The sequence below is a fragment of the Bubalus kerabau genome, chromosome 7 (assembly GCF_029407905.1).
Source record: "Bubalus kerabau isolate K-KA32 ecotype Philippines breed swamp buffalo chromosome 7, PCC_UOA_SB_1v2, whole genome shotgun sequence".
Classification (NCBI taxonomy): domain Eukaryota; kingdom Metazoa; phylum Chordata; class Mammalia; order Artiodactyla; family Bovidae; genus Bubalus; species Bubalus kerabau.
This window is the reverse complement of record NC_073630.1, coordinates 49,522,112-49,543,124: the sequence shown is the minus strand read 5'-3', so window position 1 is coordinate 49,543,124 and position 21,013 is coordinate 49,522,112. Positions and strand designations below refer to the sequence as shown.

The window sequence follows — 21,013 nt, the reverse complement described above, 5'->3', positions numbered from 1 at the left end:
ATAGATCAGATGCAGAAGTAGACATGAGAATCTGAAATCTTCTATGAAGCCAGGCATTAAAGAAATTTGCAAATTATTTTGGAAAATAAAATTTTCCAAAAATGTCATATACTTTAGGTCTCCTATGGATATTTTTAAATATTAAAAAAATTGTTTTAATTTCTAATACATTAAGCATCTATAGATACAATGCAGTTAAGAAAAAACACTTGGGAGTTCTCAAAAATTTTTGAGTGATAACGGGTCATGAGACTATTTGGTGAATTCCCCAAAAGTCACAAGGCTCAGAAGATAACTGGTAAAAAATGTTCTCTGATCAAATACACTTGGGAAATGTTGTCTGTCTTGGAAATTGTGAAATGAGAAGCAAATGAACTTAATGACTCTGCTTCCTAACTGTATGTGACTGTGACTAAGATCCCCTCTTTCGAGTGCTTTCCTTGTTACCCTGAAGGCACACCTGGGAGTGGCACGGGTGAACTACCAGGCCCCATTCAACCCTCATTAAGCAACATCTCTAACAACCTGGGCTTCTGTCAAGTGTGGGCAGCACAGTCTGACACTACACCTCTGATAACATCAAGAGCGATTCTTTTATAAACATTAAGGCAGCTGAGCAGGACAGAAAGCCTCTTTATCTCTGCAAAGAGGTAGACCAAGGGCAGGGTCAAGGCCAGGACAAAGAGCCCATTCAGACTAAACCGAGTCTGTTGCAGCCAACCAACAGGCCATCGAGGCCCCTCTCATCTATGATGCTCAGACGCAGTCATTTCAGCTGGATGTCTTCCAAACCAGATGGTACAGGCACTGGCCTCGCTCACAGAGAAATCTCGATTAAGCACCCACAGGATGCGTGACCCTTAAGCCACACCTCCTGGTGCCCCTCCAAGGAAGAGTGGTTAAATGTACCCCGAATGAGTCAACTTCTTTTATTGGGTTGTTAACTATGAGTCAATTAAATGTTAAGGAATGCTGACCAGAAACGATGACTTTGGAACTATCAACCTTATTTCTTTCTGACAGTAATTAACATAATTATGCCAGTTTTCTATTAGGCCTACTCCCAGTTCACAATAATAAAATTATGTCATCAGGCAGCTCATCTAAAAGACAGCATACAGCAATGTGCAAGGCACTCTGGGGAATCAAAAAATGAAAAAGATGTGTCTTTTTGAAAGCACAGAATCTAGGTAACAGGTCAGACAGAGACCAGAGAAGGAAACAAGTATTCTCATGCTCATCTCTGCAGCACCTGGTGAGGTATCTGGTAGAGAATTGCATTCAATAAACATTTGTCTCAACATATTTGCTATTTACCTCTAAGATTTTTACTTGACAAATACCACACAGTCAAATGTCTGGTCAAATATAATTCAGTCAAACAATACTTCTTGGTATAATTAATGAGCCTATAATAAAGGATTTACAAAAAAACTTACACCATTATGAAGTAAGAGAAATCATTTTAATATATATATTTTCATTTCGGTCAATTCAACAATGATTTCTAATAGGCATGCAGACCCATTTAGTTTGCTTCAAATTTGTTTATTTCTCAACATGCAGCAACCTTCCTAATGAGACAGTTGAGTTGAACTATTTATTCTTAAAGAGTACAATGTACCTTGTCCTCAAAGAGTTTTATCAACTTTAACATTTTCAAAGAGCCCTATGAGGCTGCTCAATATGGTAGTTTCCCCCTGAAATTTCCTATTTGGAGGATGGCAAAACAGTCTAGAATCTTCCCCAGTCTACTAGTTGCTTGTATTCATATCACAGCTTGGCTGGCTAAGAGGTAGAGACTGAATAATATGTAGATAGCCTTCAAGTCCAGCTGAGTGAGACAGCTTCATTTTTAGAAAGGAAACCAAATCATGGAAACCCTCCTAATAGTATGATTTGTTCCAGGGTCCTTTTAAGAAGGGACGTACTCCTCATGCATAGGACTTTTTATGGCCTTCCAGAGTTTTCTGCTCCAGCCAGCGTTCTCTAGCCAGGTGACTTATTGAACTTGCTGCAGAACTGAAAGCATGAAGTCTCTTGTCTACTTTCATAATTAGAGGTGGTGTTAGTCTTCTCATTTCCGGCCAAATGGATCCGACCACACTTTCAACCCTATAGAAAGAAACATGAATTAAAAACAGGATTCATTTTTAAATTTCCTATCACTTCCCTCAACCCCAAACAAAGAAGATGACATCAGAATGGAGCTGTGCGATTTCCACAGAGTTTGAGGTAGTCCGGGCAAGCTGCCGGAACCCTGGTATGGAACGGCTGCGCAGCCATGGCAGCCAAGAGAGATTTTTAAATGGCTCAGAAACTGCCCCACAATAGGGAGATATGTATCTGGCCTAGTTAAAAAATAAATTAAAAAAAGACCGATGCCACAAGAGTTTTGGCTAATAAGCTAGAAACCTCTCATTCTCAGCCAACTTGGATTGTCTCAAAGTAACTAACCATTCAGCCATAAAGGGAACTTCTGAGCTTCTGTACAAAGCAGAATCCTGCATCAATTAAAATAGCTCACAAGTAAACAGTATTTTCCCATGAGGGTAGTGTTTAAATAGGTGCTTGGTAAATAAGTCTGCAAAACAGCTATTTATGCTTCATAGTTAATTGCACACTTGTTACATGTTTATGCCCACTTATCAAACTCAAGAGTAACATGCAAACTTGCAAAAACTATTCCGGAGTGAAATATTAAGAGGAAGTCTTAGGGTGGCAGCCTCTAAAATGGCAACTGCTGAAAAATAATAACACAATCACAATCTAGCCTCAAAGTGGAAAAGATTTCTCTGCAAAGCACATACCTCCCCCCAACAATGAAGCATTTCACATGAGATTTTTGTCTTGATTTTTAAGTTTACCTGGTGGCTGCACGTCTTCTTGAACAATACCAGCTCGATTTATGGCTTGTTCCTTCTCTGAGAAACACAACAGAAAAATTACTCTTTAGAGAGGGGGTCAGGGGCAGAGTGGTGGAACTCTTTGTATCTACATGGGGCAATAAGAGAACAATATATCTGAGTGCTATTAAATTCAGAGCTGCCACTGCCCAGAGCTTTTAGGTAATGGAAGTTGGATCCTATCAAGCAAAAAGACTGGATATTTTCAGTGAAAGAAAGCAAGCCATACTTCAGAAGAAAAACTCCCAATGAACATCTTTTCTCGGTGATATCAGCAGTTTGGAAAGGCAACAAAAACAACAGAAAAAGAACAATTTTGAAAGAACTAGTGGGTGTGATGTGATGAGAGCAGGGCTGTTGAATTGATGGAACAAGTACAATTAACAAGAAAACGATGCAGTTTGTGCCTAAAATGTACTCCACTGAAGGCCTAGACCCAGAGCTAAATATGCTATGTTTTTGATAGGAAATAGAGCAGAAAATTAATCTTTGGGTGGGTGGCTTTGGTTTGGATAATTGAAGCTTCCCTAATTGACTGCAGGTGCTGCACCAATTAGTAAGCGCGTTCCAGTGACAGCAGCTTAGCTGATCTCTTTGGAGATGTCCAACAGGCGAGGGCCAAGAGAAATTGGGCATTTTATGTCTGTGGGCTTCAAGCACTCTGACACATCTTTCTAAGTGGTTTCCAATAAACCCAAGGGCTGTAAAAACAAAGACTTATTATTTTAAGTATCTTGACAAACAAATCGTGGCTTTTCAGCAGAAAGACTTGGAGCCAAAGGATGTTTACTAGTATATTATAGTAATTAAGTGCTGTAATCAAACTTTTGTTTTAATCAGGCTAAAAGTGTTTCTTTTAAATCCATATTTAACTCTTCTTTAATATTAGGCCATTTTCTTTATTCTGGCCTCTGGATTCTCATAAAGTTAAAAGAAACAGGGCTTTGCCAAATCGAATATTCATCGAACTTGTTTCTCTGGTGATACGACGGAAAGTCAATCCTGAGTGACCTATCTGAGGTTTTATCAATGCTAAGTTTTGCTTTGGCAACTAAAACACTGGGCAGTAGGGATCATCTGAATCTTGACATCCAATTCTAAGTGAGACAGAGAAGATACAGCCCAAAGAAGCCCCTTATAGACAGTGGTGAGTTTCACTGGGCCTCTCTGAAATAGCAGGTAAATGACAACCAAGTCCCTACGGACCAAGAGATGCCAAAGGATGTCTTCCATCTAGAGCAGGTGATAATGGAGCCTCTAAGGTGTCAGACTTTCTAAAATAACTCAACACAAAAGACGATCTTACTTCCTAAGAAGTTGAATTCCTGTAGGATTGAGCCCCACCATGCTGTCACCATGTAAGTCTCCAAGTATAGACGTGTCTCAAACATGCTCTTAGAAAATGCCAACTAGTAGAAGACTACACTGCCATCAGTAGTGCCAGGGACAAAAATAGGTATCATTTTTCATACCTAAAAGGTCCATTCTCCAGCATTACGGAAGAAGGAAGAGATGAGTTTTTTAAAAAACACTTGATTGCCCGAAAGCGTTCTAGATGTCCAGATTTAAGAAAATCAGATAGCCCGGTGTACCAGAACACGTTCTACAAGAGGCAGGTTGTACAAAGCCAAAGAAACTGGCAGTCTGCCAAGCATCAAAGGAAGTTGACTTCCTGTGACAACAGAATGCCTAATTGTGTTCTCACCTCTTAAAATGCAATAGAGAACCAAGAGAAGAGAAAGGAATCCCTGTCTTTACACTTCCTTGCTAATTGCTAATGAGGTTGGAGAGAGGCTGAGGATTTATTTTAAATAGACCATAATCTCTTTATAATCCTTGTCCTTATGCAACCACCTTTTTGGCTTGGATGGGCAATTTAAACTGATTTGCAGAACTAGTTCTTACTGAGTGATAACTGGTATTAGCATCCTATCTACATCCCCTGGTTCTTTTATCCATTAATGTTCCATAGTGCTTGAAGATCAAAACAGTCTTATAAATTCGCAATGTGACACAAAGACACTTTATTTGTGAATGTGGAATATGCTTAAAGGCAAACAAACTGGCCCCTTGGGACTCAGCAAATACGTCTTGATGAAGCTGACAGTAGGTGTCTATTTCGCTGTCATTAGAGAAATAGCAGATGTCTCTGGGCCTCAGGAAAAGGGCAACAAGGAAGTCAGGGGTTTAACTATGTGGGCAAATCAGGATAAGCTAATTACTGACTTTTTGGTAGTGAGCATATTTCTATTAGGAGTGAAATGATTAAAATGCAAATACGCAGCACTGGGCTGGGAGCTTTGCAATGTCAGTTAGACAAGTCCCCTCTCCAGTGTCTCAGCAAGCCCAACTCTGCCCTCTGGTGCTAAGGCAGCGAGCTGATTTGCAGTTTTAATCGAGGATCCTTAGGTATATTATTCAAAACTTAGTAATACACGCAGATGGGCTCATTTTTGTACGGTAGCAAAAGAGTCTTAAATCTATTTTTTAAGACTTTTTTAAGTTTTAAAGTTTAAGACTTTTTAAAGTCTTAAACCCATCCTTATATTAAATGCCCATACTGTGAAATCTGTGTGACTTATTACTTTATTCAATGTTCCCAGCAAATGGAGGCAGCACACCCACGCACCAGCCCCTCGGCGGTCTTGTTAGGAACGGTGTTCTTGGGGAGCACCAGCAGACAAAAACCTAAAAGCAGGTGCAGAATCTCACCTCGGGACCCTCTGCAGTCAGACCACCACCTCAAGAATACCCCCTCCATCTCCTGCCAACGAACCAGTTAAAATACAAGCCACTCACCACCTGAGGTAATTGGCCAGATGTCAGCATCTGAATACGGACTGTATATTACATAATAGCATTGTGTCAATATTAAATTTCCTGGATTGGATAACTGATTACATAAGAGAATGTCCCTGTGCTCAGGAAATACATGCTTATGTTTTAGGTATCAAAGCTCACAAGGCCTGCTACCTAACTCTCAAATGGTTCAGCAAAATAATAGTAACAGTAATATGTGTATAATCTATGAACATACACATATCTCTATGTATGTATGTGTGTATAGACATGTCACATACATATCGGGAGAGAAAGCAAATGTGGCAAAATGTTAACAACTGGTAAATCTAGGTGAAGGACATAAAGGGATTCATTCTACTATTCGCAGATTTTCTCTGTCAGTTGCATTTTTTTAACAACAAAAAAACACAACTGCAAAACAAGTATAAGGAAGTCCAACAACACTATTTTATGATGATTAATTCAAAGTCTCTTTTAAAAATAGCAAATATAAAATGAAAAAGTACTTTTCTAGTGCTCCCACTTTGCTGCAGTCTGCGGGGTGACTCAGGATGGATGTGTGCCATGGGAGGGAGTGTGAGCCAGTGGCTGAGGGCACCAAGGGGCCACCAGAAGTACGGGCTCCTCCCAGTGCTGGCAACACCTCTGTTTCTCACCAGGGTGTGTGATGAAACCCAGGCAGCTTTGTAAGGCCTGTTAGAAAAAAAGACTTTAGTCTGTGCAATTCATTTTACTCACGGTGAAAGGAATAAAAAGCATATTCTGAGCACTTGCCATGGAATAGGGAAAACACCCTTTTAAGGTGAGAGGTATTCCTTATCAAGTGACTTCTCACAGGCCTGCTCCAACTATCACACACTGTGGATGGGGGCACAAGGAAAGAGGAAACATTGAGGGGTCATGGTTCTTCCACCTTGGCTTTGCTGGCAGACACTCCTCTGTCCTAAATGCAGGTGAAACTGGGCTTCATTAAGCAGCAGACAAGGCTGAGGAGTTCGGGTCTAGTATTTACCCAGCAATGAATGTGCTGCTGCTGCTGCTAAGTCACTTCAGTCGTGTCCGACTCTGTGCGACCCCATAGATGGCAGCCCACTAGGCTCCCCCGTCCCTGGGATTCTCCAGGCAAGAACACTGGAGTGGGTTGCCATTTCCTTCTCCAATGCATGAAAGTGAAAAGTGAAAGTGAAGTCGCTCAGTCATGTCCAACTCTTAGTGACCCCATGGACTGCAGACTACGAGGTTCCTCCATCCATGGGATTTTCCGGGCAAGAGTACCGGAGTGGGGTGCCATTGCCTTCTCTGAATGAATGTGCTAAGTGACCCTGAACAAGCCACCTAAACGTGGGGGCTGAATGAGCACAAGTTTCCTGGCAAAACCCTATGGTTTTATGCTTCTCCACATCTAACTAAAGTTAGTTAAAAATGTACAGGATCACAGGAAATGATCTTATTTTGTCTCATTTCATAGGTTGCCTTGAAATGCTGTTATTTTTAAAAGGCTACATTCAGGATCCCTGACTGCTTCTAAGACAAAAGGCAATCAGGCTTCAAGCTGTATCACTTGCGCGCTTCCCTAAACATGGGCTCTTCCCACAAACCAGGTTGGGCCGACAGGCTGAAAGCTAAAAAGTAACATCCGGACTCCCCTGCAGAAGGACTGCAGAACTAACTGAATACTCTGGTTTTGGACTGACAATTGCCATCTCCCCGGTGCTCATTTCAGTATCAGGTATCACGAGTCGAACTGGCCTTATATGCTACCTAACACTTGGTAAAGTCTGGGTGAGTTAGTGAAAGAGCTGAAGATCACACTGAATGTCAAGATGAAATTCAAGATGGCAGTCTTGCAATAGTGGTCTGTCTGCTTTTAAATCACAGAAGATCTTGGCTTTATTTTACATAAGGGGCCTTCTACCTCTTTTCTACTGCCTTGAGGCTTATTTCACCAGGTGCTTGGGAACCTACCTACCCCTATCCAGGCCAGCCAGCATCAGTCAAGCTGGCCCAGCTGAAAGGTACCGCAGTGACTCGGCTCTTGGGCCCTACATGGCCTGGACTCCTTGCCAGCCTCTGGCTCCCCTTGTCAAGAACTGGGTGTCCGCCCAGGCCTTCCAAGGACCATGGGCTTCTCCTTGGTCTGCCCAGAATTCTGGGGACCACAGAGGTATGAGGGAAGCTCAGAAGAAAAAGAGCTAACAAGAGAGGCTAAGAAGGAGTGGATGAAAGGCAGGAACAAAAGAGCAAAGCCAGGAGTGCTGGTGGAGGTAGACCACCAAGCCCGAGGAAGAATGCGTCCCGAGGAGGGACAGTCTGCCTGGAGGTTGTGCCTCTCACGTGTAGTCACCTGACCTCCTGAGTCACAAAGAGAACAGAAGCCAAGGTGACCAAGTCACACCGCCGTCTAGCTGTATCCATGCCCACCCTTCCTCCTCAGTTGGTGGAAGAAGTGTCCCGCCTTGGGTCCAAGGCTCCTCCTCCATCTGATGTTGAGATTCCCCCACCTCCTCCAGCAGCCTTCTTTATCCAGAGACCCTCTTGGCTCCCTGATGCTCCCAGATGAAACAGAACCACCACTCCCCTAGCCCCCTTGACCAGCTGCAAATACAATTCCTCATTCTCTTCTTCAGATAGCCCAACATCTTTATATAGTCAACCTAAAATCCTATTTACTCTTCATCCGCTGCAATCTGCCTTCTGCCCACTGTCAAACCACTGAAAGCACTCTTAACAAAATAGCCACTGAGCTTCACCTTCTTTTTGCTAAATCCAATGGATATTTTCAGTTTTTATCTTCCTTACTGTCTCTAAGCAGCCGAGCCCTGCTGATCACACCCTTTGCCATGAAGAGCTATCTTCCTGGGGCTTATGACTGCAGCCTCTTCCAGTTTTAATGCCCTCACTCTGGCCACTCCTTGTCAGTCTCCTTAGAAGGTCCCTCCTCCTCTGACCACTTGCTCTTCAGACCTTCAAGTGCCAGTGTTCACCTGCATCCTGTCCTGGGCCAGCGTGTCGCTTTCCATCTCAGAATGCTGCCTGGAGCCCCACCTGCTGCAGTGACTCCGCTTCCCATCTGATGCTGAAGATGGGCCATCTCTAGCTCCAGCTCAGATCCTGTGGCTCGGCTCCAGACTGGCACGTCCCACCACCTAGGGGAAATCTCCAGGAGCACATCCAGGTACCTAACACTCAATACATCCCAAACTGAACCAGCCTGTCCCCTCATCCCCCAAACAGACTTCATGTATTCCTTAAAGCCTAGTACCACATCTCTTCAACTGCTGGAGCCAAAAAGCTGGGGGCCAGTCTCCTTCCTCTCCCTTGCTTGCCCTTGAGCTAATCAGTCACAAATCCCTGTAGAGGATTTATTTCTTAAACCTGGCTCCTGAATTCAGTCCTTCTGCCCAGTCCCATAACCACCGGCACTCTGGTGCAGGCTACCGTCATCTCTCCTGAAGTCATAGGAAGCACAGCCTGCCTAGGTCTTGGCCTTCTTACCTTCAATTGTGGCCCTTCCGGCCCCTCTGTCAGATACAGTCAGAGATGCCTGGAAAGGCTAAATCTGATCACCTTGCTCTCCTGATTAAAACATTTCAATGATTGTCCACCCTCTGAGGACAGCAGAGGGTTATTCAAGTGTTTTAAAATAAGCAAGTGAGATGATCAAATTCCAAGTGCAAACGGCACAACAATAAGGCTTCTCAACAGGCACAGTGGAAAACCTGGAGTTCTATACATTTTCTGACACACACACATGTATTTTCCCAGTTACAAATTCTCACCAAAGAAACACAAAGATGTATGAAGACAACTGAAACTAGAAAGGTGTGAGACAGATGGATCAGTAAATAAAGAATGTGGGTCAAGAGACACAATCAGTGACTGTGTAAAATGCTGATGGGCCTAAGTGGTCTGGGGAGCAAGAAACATAAGGCAGGAGGGGTGGGGAGTGTGGGACAAGAGCTAAGGCCTTCTAAGGTCTTTGTTTATTTCATAGGAGGTAAAGATATTGACTAGCTCTAAGTTGTCAAAACAAAAGAAGAAAAACAGAATGTAAAACTTTCAAACTAGTAGAGGGCAAGAAAATTAAATAAAGAAGCCTTGAAGCAGAAAAGGAGAAAAAAAAAAAAAAGAGAGAGAGACAGGATTAAATAAAAAACATAAGATAGGGAAAATAATTCAACATTTTAAAGATTATCAGACTGGACTTTAAAAAAAAAAATCCCAGTTTGGGTTGCTTATAAGACTTAAGGACAAATAAAGGCTAAATATAAGAGAATATATATACCAGGAGAACACTAACCCAAAGAAAGCTGGTAACTATGATGATATTAGACAAAACAGAATTGGGGAGGAATGTTAGGGGGTAAAGTGGACTCTTACATGATGATTATTGAAAAAAAAAATTCTTCAGAACATTCTAGATTGGGAGCAACAACTAATATGGCCTCAAGATATATAAGTAATAGAATTAAGAATGATTTGGAACCATCATACACAGAACTCTGTACCCCCAAAGAAGAGAACATACCTCATTCCAAGCATGCAGGGAACATTCACAAAAACTGACCTGTACCAAGTCACAAAGCAAATCCTGACCAGCATCAGAGAATCAAAATCACATGGTCTGAATTCTTTGACCACAAATACAAAGAAGGTAGATAAGCAACGATAACATAACCAGAAAGACCAGGGTGGCTGCAGGGTAGAGAACGGGGTGGTTGTGGTGCTGGTGGAGCAGGGAGACCAACTCAGAGCACAAGGAGTGGGTGGCGGGAGAGGGGCTGGGCATGCGTGGGGCAGTGACATGAGAGAAGAGCTCTGACTTGTCCAGCGACATATATCCAGCACCTAATACAGGGCCAGGCACACTGCTGTTAGAACAGCAGGTTTTTAAAAAATAAAAAGGCTAAATAAATGTTAACTGAATGTGCTGAAATGAACTGAAGCTCCGTCCTCACAGTGCATCTCCACGACCCGGTCACGAACGCCTCACCTGGGTCTGAGCATCTGCTTAAATCTCCTTGTTTCACTTCCCTGCCTCTGTAGCTCCTTATTTTTGAAATGTTTTTATGGGATTCCTAATGTAAAAATATGAGCTTCCCTGGTGGCTCAGTGGTAAAGAATCCATCTGTGAATGCAGGAGACACAGTTTTGATCCCTGGGTCAGGAAGATCCCCTGCAGAAGGAAACGGAAACCCACTCCAGTATTCTTGCCTGGCAAACTGCATGGACAGAGGAGCCTGGAGAGCTACAGTCCGTGGGTTGCAAAGAGTTGGACACAACTGAGCAACCAAACGGAGAAGGCCCTGGCACCCCACTCCAGTACTCTTGCCTGGAAACTCCCATGGACGGAGGAGCCTGGTGGGCTACAGTCCATGGGGTCGCTGGGACTCGGACACAACTGAGCGACTTCACTTTCACTTTTCACTTTCATGCATTGGAAAAGGAAATGGCAACCCACTCCAGTGTTCTTGCCTGGAGAATCCCAGGGACAGCGGAACCTACTGGGCTGCTGTCTATGGGGTCGCAGAGTCGGACACGACTAAAGTGACTTAGCAGCAGCAGAGCAACCAAAACAAAAACAAAAAATCAGTATTTCTACACCTTTTATCTCATTTAATTCACTCCAAAACATGTAAATTCAGTCCTACAAACTTCACTGTTTACAGATGAGGAAACAGGCCAGGCTCAGAGAGGTTAAGTAGCTCATCTTAAAATCCTCTTCTAGGAAGGGACTTAGACCCTCATCTGACTGACTCCCTCTATCCTCTTAGGCAGTATGGTGCCCTGGTACGGCACTGGTTCAAATCTGGGACTCATGGTTGTGGGTTCTCGAACAAGTTTTATACCCGTCTGTCCATGTATAAAATGGGGATGATGATCACATAGCAACTACCATAAAAGGTTACTTTTGCACCAAATGGGTTAATATATAAAAAGTGCTTGGAAGAGTGTCAGACATATAAACCGTTTTCAATACATATTACCTATACAGTATCATTTACCTGTTTAAGGACTCAGTTATAACTCAGATAACAGTGTCCAAATTAATTAAAATTGAACCAGAAACATGGGCAGGTGTTGACTGCCTTACATTTAAAAATGCTGATATTGTAGCCACACACTCAGTGTTCACTTAAAAGGCCTAATTTGTCTGTCTTAAAGTGACTCAGATAACCATAGACTATGGACCTGTAAGATTGTTGTTGGGAGACACAGCACAAACCCACACCCTGAACCAGAGGCCGGTTTCGCAATCTCGGCACCATTCGCATGTTGGGCTGGGTAATTCTTTGTTATGCGTGGCTGTCCTACATGTTGCACAAACTTTAGGAGCCTGGCCTCTATGCGCTAGATGCGAGTGGCACACTCACCCACCCCACCCTACCCCATGGCACCCATTTTGTGACAAGCAAAAATGTCTCCATAGAGAACCCCAGGGAGACAAAAATCACCTCTAGTTGAAAAACCACTGCTAGTCTTCCTAGACTGAAACTTTGCTAGGGGGATCCAAAGCAGACCCTCTTGACCCAAGTTCAAATCTAGAGGCTATCATAAAACAGAGTGAAGCAAGGATTCTGTAAGGAGGGATGACACAGATTATGCAAGGCCTCACTCAACCCCATTTTTATCTACCCCACACATGGGCACACAGAGACAGGCTGGAAGGCAGAATGCAGAGACCATTTCAATCCCAGGTGATAAAAAAGAAGCTGCAAGGAAATCTGAGTGTGTGCTTAAAATGCTGTCTCAGAAACCAAATGTTGTAGCATTTGTAATGGGCAGAGCATTTACACGGAGCTTTCGGCTTTAGATCGCCAAGCTTTCAGCCTCCGCTAATATTCTCAAGGGGCAGGGCTGGCCCTCTTCCATCTTCAACATGATTCAGGTTTCCTGGAGAACAAAATGAGCCTCTAATGCCTGATATTTTCTCTCTGACAGATGGTTTCAGATGTATCAAACTGCTAATCCTTGCTGAGGTATAGGTCTCAAGAAAGGAGAGTTTGGCTTTTAGAATGATAGGACTTGAACGATTAAGGAAGAAAATTACTCCCAGGATATTCGCCATTGTCATGTGAGCAGCCGGCTTAAAACGAAGGAAGACAGCAGAATGTGAAAAAAAAGATTAGAGGAGAAAGGAGAGGAAAAACTAAAAAATCCAGGTTAACTGTTCAGGTTTGAAACATGTCCGCTCAAGGACATCTTTGGGAGTGGAATAAGTGCCATAAAAACACCTTCAAGCTCAGGATAATGAGGGACCATCCCTCCCCACAACATCACCATTCCCAGCTTCAGGGTGTGGAGGAAGGCCCGGAAAGGAAGGCGGAAGTTGGAATATTAGTCTTGCCACTTACTAGCTGTGTGTCCTTGGGCGTGTAATACAACCTCTCTGAGACTTCCCATCCATAAAACACTTAATAATAACCTGCCTCAAAATGAGGTTAAATAAATTAAGTGATCCAGTATTAGTCGCTCAGTCGTGTCCGACTCTTTGTGACCCCATGGACTGGGGCTCCCCAGACCCTTCTGTACCTGGGATTCTCAAGACAAATACTGAAGCGGGTTGCCATTTCCTTCTCCAGGATATCTTGGCAACGTGCTTAATGAAGACACATCAAAAAGCCTCCAGTGAGTACCAGTATGAACTAGGATTTAGTGCTGACCTACTATGTTAATTGCTTTTATTACCACCTTTAAGTCTCACCAGATGCCAGGCAGTTTTAAAGATATTATACAGACACAAGAGACGCAGATTCGATCCCTGGATTGGGAAGACCCCAGTAGGAAATGGCAACCCACTCCAATATTCTTGCTTGGAAAATTCCATGGTCAGGGTGGTAGACGGGCTAAAGTCCATGGGATGGCAAAGATCTGGACACGACTGAGCGACCTAGCACACACGCACGAACGGACGCACGCACACACACACACACACACACAACTACTACTGAGGATGGTGAAGGTCTCAGAGGTTGAGTCACTTGACCCCGGTCCCGAAAGTGCACACAGCCAGAGTCGAACCTGGGTCTCGCTCACTCGTGAACCAACCTCTGTCCATGGCCCCACGTGGGGATGATGAGGGAAAGCGGGGGAGTTACTAGGGCCAGTCGGCCACGTGGGGTCAGAGATCACTGTCACCGGGGCCGGGACGCCGCGTGGGGTCAGAGGTCACTCACTGTACTCCTCCAGCCGCATTAAGGGCCGGAAGTAGATGGGGTAGAAGGCGGCGCCGATCAGGGAGATGAAGCCGCCGAAAATGAGAGCAGTGCGCAGGTTCCGGGACATGGCTCCAGCCGGGGCTACCCGGATTCTCCGAGTGCCCGGGACTCTCCAAACCCGGCTCCCGCCGGCTGGGCCGTAACCCCGCTCGGAAGAGGAGGAACAGCTTTCGCTTCCGGGCCTTGGGGGCGGGGCTAGAAGTTAGGGCTGGGCCGAGGCAGAGCGAGGTGGGAGCAGGGGCGGAATCAGAGGCGGGGCCTAGGAGTGGGTGGGGCTAGGGCGAGGTGGGGCGGGGCCTCAGGCCCGGCGCACCGCCTCCCCGGTTGTCCCGGCATTGCTTAGCGCCCAGCAGACGCCAGCCGCCGTTAAGAGGGGAGGTTTAATTGCTCATTGCTCTCGGTTCCCAGTCCCTCCCCCAGCCGCTACCCGCCCAGCCTAGTTTTTCTCTCGGCTGCCCCACCCACCGCTCTTCTGACCTCGTCTACCACTCCCTCCTTTACTAACCACGTTTCTTGGTTCTTTCCCCGCAACTGATTTGCTTTTCCTGACTACACTAGGAGGTGGAGGATCTCTATAGCTCGTTGATTTAATCCTCATATCTTTTACTAAGTCACTTAAGTCGTGTCTGACTCTGTGCGACCCTATGGACTGTAACCTGTCAGGTTCCTCTGTCCATGGGATTCTCCAGACAAGAATACTGGAGTGGATTGCCGTTTCCTTCTCCATATCTTTTACAGGTGAGGGAATCTTGGCTTGGCTGAGCGGATTTGGACAAGTCACTTGGCCTAAAGGGCGATTTGAGGGGATTAGAGACAAAAGTGCAAAATGCCTGGCCAAGAAGGCCTGCAAGGGATTCTGAAATCGGAGCCACAGGAGCTTCAGAAGCAAGATTAACCCGGGAGGAATGTTATTTCAACATCCAAGCTACAAGCAAATCTTTTCCGACTGATTTTCCATGTCCTCCTCTCTCCTTCCCCTTGCTGGATGTCAGGGTTATGGATGAAGATAGAAATTGAATAGAGATCGGCACAGGGCAGGGAGCCAGCAGCCAGTCCCACTGAAGGGACCCTGGGGCTCTGCCTTGTTGCCTGAGGTGGGAGCCACTGAGGACAGACATCTGCTTCCTCTTCCTATGATTGCCATCCTCCAGGCTTCTATGTCTGCTCTGCTGGCACAGGACCCACCCAGGGGTACTGGCAGCTGAGATTAAGATTCCTTGGGCCTTCACTTAATCCTTTATTTGAAAAAAGAAAGATACCAGCTACTGGGGGCTGCGGAGCAAAGAAAATCCCAGCAAATATTGACCCCAGCATCATTATTAGTTCAGGAAATAATTTACGATCCTTCAAAAATGGTGTAGAGGGCACAGGTTTCCTCTGTTTTGGTACTTTTGCAGTTGAATCAAGCTACTATTTACTTCCATACTTCCAGAAGCGTGTAAATCAGGTGTTTGATCTGTCAGCAGGTTTATGGACAGTCTTCTATGCCCCGAGCATCAGGCAAAGTGCTTTGGGAGGCACAAAGATGAATAAGATGTGACCCTTGTTCTCCAGGATCCTGCCAAATGGATGAAGAGAAAGAACATATACATAACAAGATAACTGATGACCCAACTCAGCCTGTTGCTGGTGAGTGATAAGGTCCTGTAGGCTACAGGAGTTCAGAGGAGGAAGACAGATGACTGTAGGGTGAGACAGCTGGTCAGACAGCTGGTCCTCGGGCGCTTGCAGGAGCTTTTTTGGATGAAGACAGAAAACTTCATGGCAAAGAGGAAAGCTGCAATGCATGCTTTATATCATGTGATATAAAAATCCCAGGTATAGGACTTCCTTGGTGGTCCAGTGGTTAAGAATCTGCCTGCCAGTGCATGGGACACAGGTTTGATCCCTGGTCCTGGGAGATCCCACATGCTGCGGAGCAACTATGCCTGTGCACCACGACAACTGAAACCCGTGCTGTAGAGTTCGTGTTCTGCAACAAGAGAAACCAGCACAATGACAAGCCAGTGCACCACAGTGAAGAGTAGCCCCCCGTTTGCTGCAACTGTTTGCTGCAACTAGAGAAAGTCTGCAGGCAGCAAAGAAGACCCAATGAACCAAAAAAAGAAAATCCCAGTTAAAGCGTACATTTTAGCCTCCCAGCATCCACTTCTCTTTCTGTTAATAATATCCCAAATATCTTTTGGCAGTCCACTCTTCTCCCATTCTCAATCTATGAGGTAAACTAGACCTTCTCCCCCTAACTCCAACCCTTACTCTTTCCCAGCTCTGAATGTTAACCATACAACCAAGCCTGACCAAGCTCTCTTGCTCATCACAGGGATTGATTGGCACTGGACTCAGGTCTGATTGTCCAGTGTGACTGCATCCTCCAAGCCAAATGACGCACATAGAGCCAACCATAGTTTATCCCAGCTTCTGGGAGGCTGGATTTGAACTTGAAGGCGTGAGACCCTGGAACTGCTGGGGACCACCGTTTGGAGACTGAGAATGAGGACAGTACAGCAGAGGAGCTGAGAGTTGGGGAGAAATCAGATGCTGACACTACATTTGAGCACCCGAAGCCAATTGTGCCCCCAAACAGATTTCTCAGTAACATGAGCCAATAAAGTCCCCTCTTCACTGAAGCCAGTTTGAGTTGGCTTCTGTCTTTTAAAACAGAAGGAGTTCCAGATGAACTCACCATAGGTGTGATTTCATTTGCTCAACACCTCCACAAGCTCCAAATCAAGGATTACCCTATTATTTAGATCAGAATACTGAGAACCAGAGACCTCACACCATTGACTGAGCCAGGGCCAGGGCTGAACTCTCAGGATTCCTAATCGGATAGGCTCTTCCATGACATCCTACTGTCTTTGTGAGCAGACTTGGCAGATAGCTGATGGAGTCCTATCCACAGAGTGTGTCAAAGCCAGTGCAGAGGGTGCCAGGATGTCCTTGTGAGGTACCAGTGGCACCTCCAAGGCAGGAACAGGACTAACATGAGACAGATGAGCCACCCCCCTCCCCAAGGCAGTGTGGCAAGTAACTGGTGGTTCTGCTGCCCCCTCTTGTTGAACCGGAGGTATCAGCCTGGTGAACAGCCAACCTATAATCTATACAAATGTCACGTACAGATTGACATGTACAAATGACAAGATAAATGATATATTAGCATCATTATATTGTCCCTTGCCTGCCATTGACTCCTACCAGATACAACTCTGATCCCAAAGTTCTTCCCCTTTCTGAGAATCCCATTGATCTATAGATTCAATCAGCAAATACTTATTTTGAGCCTACTCCAGGCAAAGCCCTGTGCTGGTTGATCAGAAGCACAAAAAGGAAGCAGTCAGATCAGTATTTGCATATCTGATCGAGGTTCACAGAGCCAGGTGCTGGTGGATGCAACAGTGAATTGAGAGGAGAATCTGTTGTCCTCGTGGTGGCTACAGTCTGGCAGAGGTATTGGCTGTGGATAGTAATTACTTTTTGGACACTCAGCCTCTCCTAATGATACCTCCTGGTTCTTTTCTGAGGATGACCTGTCATCTTGGCATTCTTGATTGGACTGTAAATCCAGGGGCCCTGTGCCTTCCTAGCAGTACTGACACCAAGGCTGTAGAACACTTCCCCTGTGCCAGTCACTGTGACAGGTTTACGCCATCAGTACTCACCAACACCTGTAGATAGGTATCCCCATTGCAGGGGCTGAATCTGGAGCAATGGAGAAAGGACTAGCTCAAGGTCACATGGCTAGTAAGTGGCAGAACCTGGATACAAATCCATGCTGTCTAGCTGCAGAGACCAACCCTTACCACCCCTCTAAACTGACTTGCAAAGTTAGCGAGCTCATGTTTGAGTATGGGTTGCTCCAACCAGGCCCAGTTGTTCTTTTTCTCCTAGAAATCAGAGTCACGAGGATGATGACGTAGGGACAGACAGCACTGTTGGGTGGATTTCTCCCATTGCTAACGTTCTGGTAGGGTTATGGCGTATCTCCCACTTGCCTGGGGTCCTGGGTGTGCACTTGCCTCGTCCCATCTTGCAGCCTGATTCTCAATTGTTTGTTGTATTCTACAGGTCACCCCATACGCTTCCGGTAAACTCCCTTTGGATTTCAGTTAGTCAGAGTCAGTTTCAGTTGCATGCCACTAGGAGCCCTAATAGATAAAGAAATGCCCACAATTACCTCCAACACACAGCAGAGATGAAGGGCTTGGAGCTTCATAGCTGTGCTAATGTTTGTGAATGCTAAAGGAGGTTCGGGCCTGGGAAGGTATTCACACAAAGGGAGAGAGAGCTCAAGGGATGAAGGGAGACGGGATGCAAATCAAATATGTCAGAAGTCCTAGGGTGCATATTTTCATCTCAATCACCGAGCGAAAATAAAAGTAGGTTTGGGCTCCTATGCGGCACTTCCTCCTTCTTGCCTTGCATGTGAAGATTGAATGCTTGAAGGAAGCAGACCACCAGTGGTGTCTCGCACGGAGTTCAGACAGACATCAAAGTTAATCCGCTCTCTGATCTGAGCAAAATGTGACGAGGGTTTCCTGGGACAGCAGCTCTACTAATTGTGGCACTGCAGCCCAGCTGCTGTAATTTTAGACTATTGTGGATTCCCAAGAAGTAGCATCACCTTCTGCTGGAAAACAGGCAGACTAGAAGCCTGGGGTTTGGAGAGGAGCGAGATCTAACACAGGACCCTCTAGACTTGTTCTTTTGAGACTACGAGAGGAAGCCGGGGAAATGCTTCCCTGTTTTTCTTGAGCTCTGTGGCTCTCTCAGTCCCTACCTGTCTGTATAAAAATTTCCAATTTAGATCACTTGTCAAGTTTTTCTGCTTTGATGTGTTCTTTATATCTAAGAATTGAACTGAATTGAAAGTCGCTCAGTCATGTCAAACTCTTTGCGAGCCCATGGACTATACAGTCCATAGAATTCTCCAGTCCAGAATACTGGAGTGGGTAGCCTTTCCCTTCTCCAGGGGATCTTCCCAACCCAGGGATCAAGCCCAGGTCTCCAGCACTGCAGGTGGATTCTATACCAGCTGAGCCACAAGGGAAGCCCTTATATCTAAGAGATTTCCCCCAAATATCCACCTTGGCTTCTCTCTTGCCACGCTATCCACCTTACAGTTATAACTAGTGCCTTTATGACTTCTGGGTGTCTAGACCCAGCCTCATGTGCCTGATGGCCAGCTTCGGGTTCAAGATCCACTCACTCCTGCTTCCCTTGCCCATCACTTTCATGGCACTGGCTTGGTTTGAGGCCTTGCCTGCTGACCTTGGCTATGGCTGTCCAACTTGTCTTGCATGTGTCACCCTCTTCAGCCACCAACTGTCTCATTTGTGGGACAGCCAAAATCATCTTCTGAAACCATAAATCTGGTCAATCAGTTCTGCTCTTCTCAGAAGCCTTCAGTGTCTCTCTAAAGGATCAGAGCCTATCATCCAGGACCCCAGGCTCTGGTCAACAGGCCATTAAAGCACTTCTGCCTCCATGTGTTTCTGCTGCATGAGAGAATAGTGCTCTTCGTCGTGGCTGCCTGGCTCTGTGCCCATGGCCATGGTTGATTGAATCAGCAGGGTTGAAAAACCCAGACCAAATCTCTGTCTAAATGGGGAATGGGCTTACCCGGTCAGACTCTCTGCCCCTGCAATTTCAGCTGGTAGGTCAGGGAACATTGGAGCTCAGCAGAGGGAGTAGAAGTTGGACAGATGAACAGGAGGAGGTGGTAGCAGCACGAGGGGAGCTCTGAGTAAGCCAGGGTGACGAGCTAGTAGAAGCTGTCAGAGAAAAGCTGGGTTGAATAGATGGGGGAGGAATTGCCTGGGAGTAACAGGAAGCAGGGCATGATGGAGGAGAGTGAAAACCAAGATTCACAAATCCTGCCGCTGAGAAGTAACAAGATACCTTAAGCTAGAGGACTGCTTGGGATTCATGTATTCATTCATTGATTTCTACCAGTTTTATGGAGCACATGTTATATGCCAGACACTATTCTAAGAGGATGAGATGGTTGGATGGCATCAGCGACTCAATGGATATGAGTTTGAGCAAGTTCTGGGAGATGGTAAAGGACAGGGAAGCCTGGCGTGCTGCAGTACATGGGGTCGCAAAGAGACATGACTGAGCGACTGAACAGCAACATTTTTAAGCGTTAGACCAAGTCCTTGCCTTCGTGGTGCTTGTATTCTAGTTGGGGAGGTAAATAATAAATAGACAAAAATAAATGGGGACAGTTTGGCAATTTCTGACAAAACTAAACATACTCTTCCCATACAATACCAAAGGAGCTGAAAACATCAGTCCTCTTAAAAGCCTGCATGTGGATGTTTGTAGCAGCTTTGTTCAAAATTGCTGAAATGTGGAAGCAACTGTTGCAGGAAAGGGGACCCCTTCCAGGGCCTGAAACTGGGCTCTTGTCTAACACTTGGAAAAGAATTGTCTGAGGAGACACGTGCTGACAAAGCAAGAGATTTTATTGGGAAAGGGTGCCCAGGTGGAGAGCAGTAGGGTAAGTGAACCCAGGAAAACTGCTCTGCTGCGTGGCTCGCAGTGTCAGGTTTTATGGTGATGGAATTAGTTTCCGGGTGGTCTTTGGCCAACCATTCTAATTCAGAGTCTTTCCTGGTGGTGCACGCATCGCTCACCCAAGATGGATGCTAGAGAGAGGGATTCTGGGAAGTGCACAGACACGTGGTATCTCCTTTTGACCTTTCCCAAACTCTTCCGGTTGGTGGTGGCTTATTAGTTCTGTATTCCTTACCAGGACCTCCTGTCATAAAACAACTCATGCAAATGGTTACTATGGTGCCTGGCCAGGGTGGGCGGTTTCAGTCAGTGTGCTTCCCCTGACACAACCACTGTGTCCTTCAGTAGGTAAATGGATAAATTGTCTGTGGTACAGACAATGGAATACTATTCAGCACTAAAAAGAATTAGCTATGAAGGAAAAGACTTGGAGCAGCCTTAAATGCATATCACTAAGTGAAAGAAGCCACTCTGAAGTCTACATACTATGTGACTTTCTAGAAAAGGCAAAACTATGGAGATGATAAAAAGATCAGTGTTTGCCAGGGTTAGGAAACAGGGAGAGAT

At 45.3% G+C, this 21,013-nt stretch overlaps 1 protein-coding gene and 1 long non-coding RNA gene across 3 annotated transcripts; one reads left to right on the top strand and one right to left on the bottom strand.

The window, feature by feature from the left end:
- Positions 1-1,443: 1,443 nt before the first annotated feature.
- Positions 1,444-14,113, bottom strand: SMIM20 (small integral membrane protein 20). The gene is made up of 3 exons (XM_055588186.1): positions 13,886-14,113; positions 2,868-2,924; positions 1,444-2,115 (listed from the first exon to the last, which is right to left on the bottom strand). The coding sequence occupies exons 1-3, from the start codon at positions 13,992-13,994 to the stop codon at positions 2,078-2,080; spliced, it is 204 nt and encodes a 67-aa protein (XP_055444161.1). The 5' UTR covers positions 13,995-14,113; the 3' UTR covers positions 1,444-2,077.
- A 122-nt stretch (positions 14,114-14,235) lies between these two features.
- On the top strand, positions 14,236-16,554 carry LOC129657724 (uncharacterized). 2 transcript variants are annotated; one of them, XR_008717032.1, is made up of 3 exons: positions 14,236-14,665; positions 15,394-15,556; positions 16,248-16,554. It is a non-coding gene; the product is annotated as an uncharacterized LOC129657724 (long non-coding RNA). The 2 variants fall into 2 exon arrangements; XR_008717033.1 differs by having other exon boundaries at positions 15,391-15,556.
- The last annotated feature ends 4,459 nt before the right edge of the window (positions 16,555-21,013 follow it).

What these genes read in the sequence shown, in the direction of transcription:
- SMIM20 (XM_055588186.1), bottom strand. Translation starts at nt 13,994, where the DNA reads ATGTCCCGGAACCTGCGCACTGCTCTCATTTTCGGCGGCTTCATCTCC. An exon ending in AATGCGGCTGGAGGAGTACA is followed by an intron (nt 2,925 to 13,885) that starts GTGAGTGACCTC and finishes TGTGTTTCTCAG; the next exon opens with AGAAGGAACAAGCCATAAAT. An exon ending in AGAAGACGTGCAGCCACCAG is followed by an intron (nt 2,116 to 2,867) that starts GTAAACTTAAAA and finishes TTCTTTCTATAG; the next exon opens with GGTTGAAAGTGTGGTCGGAT.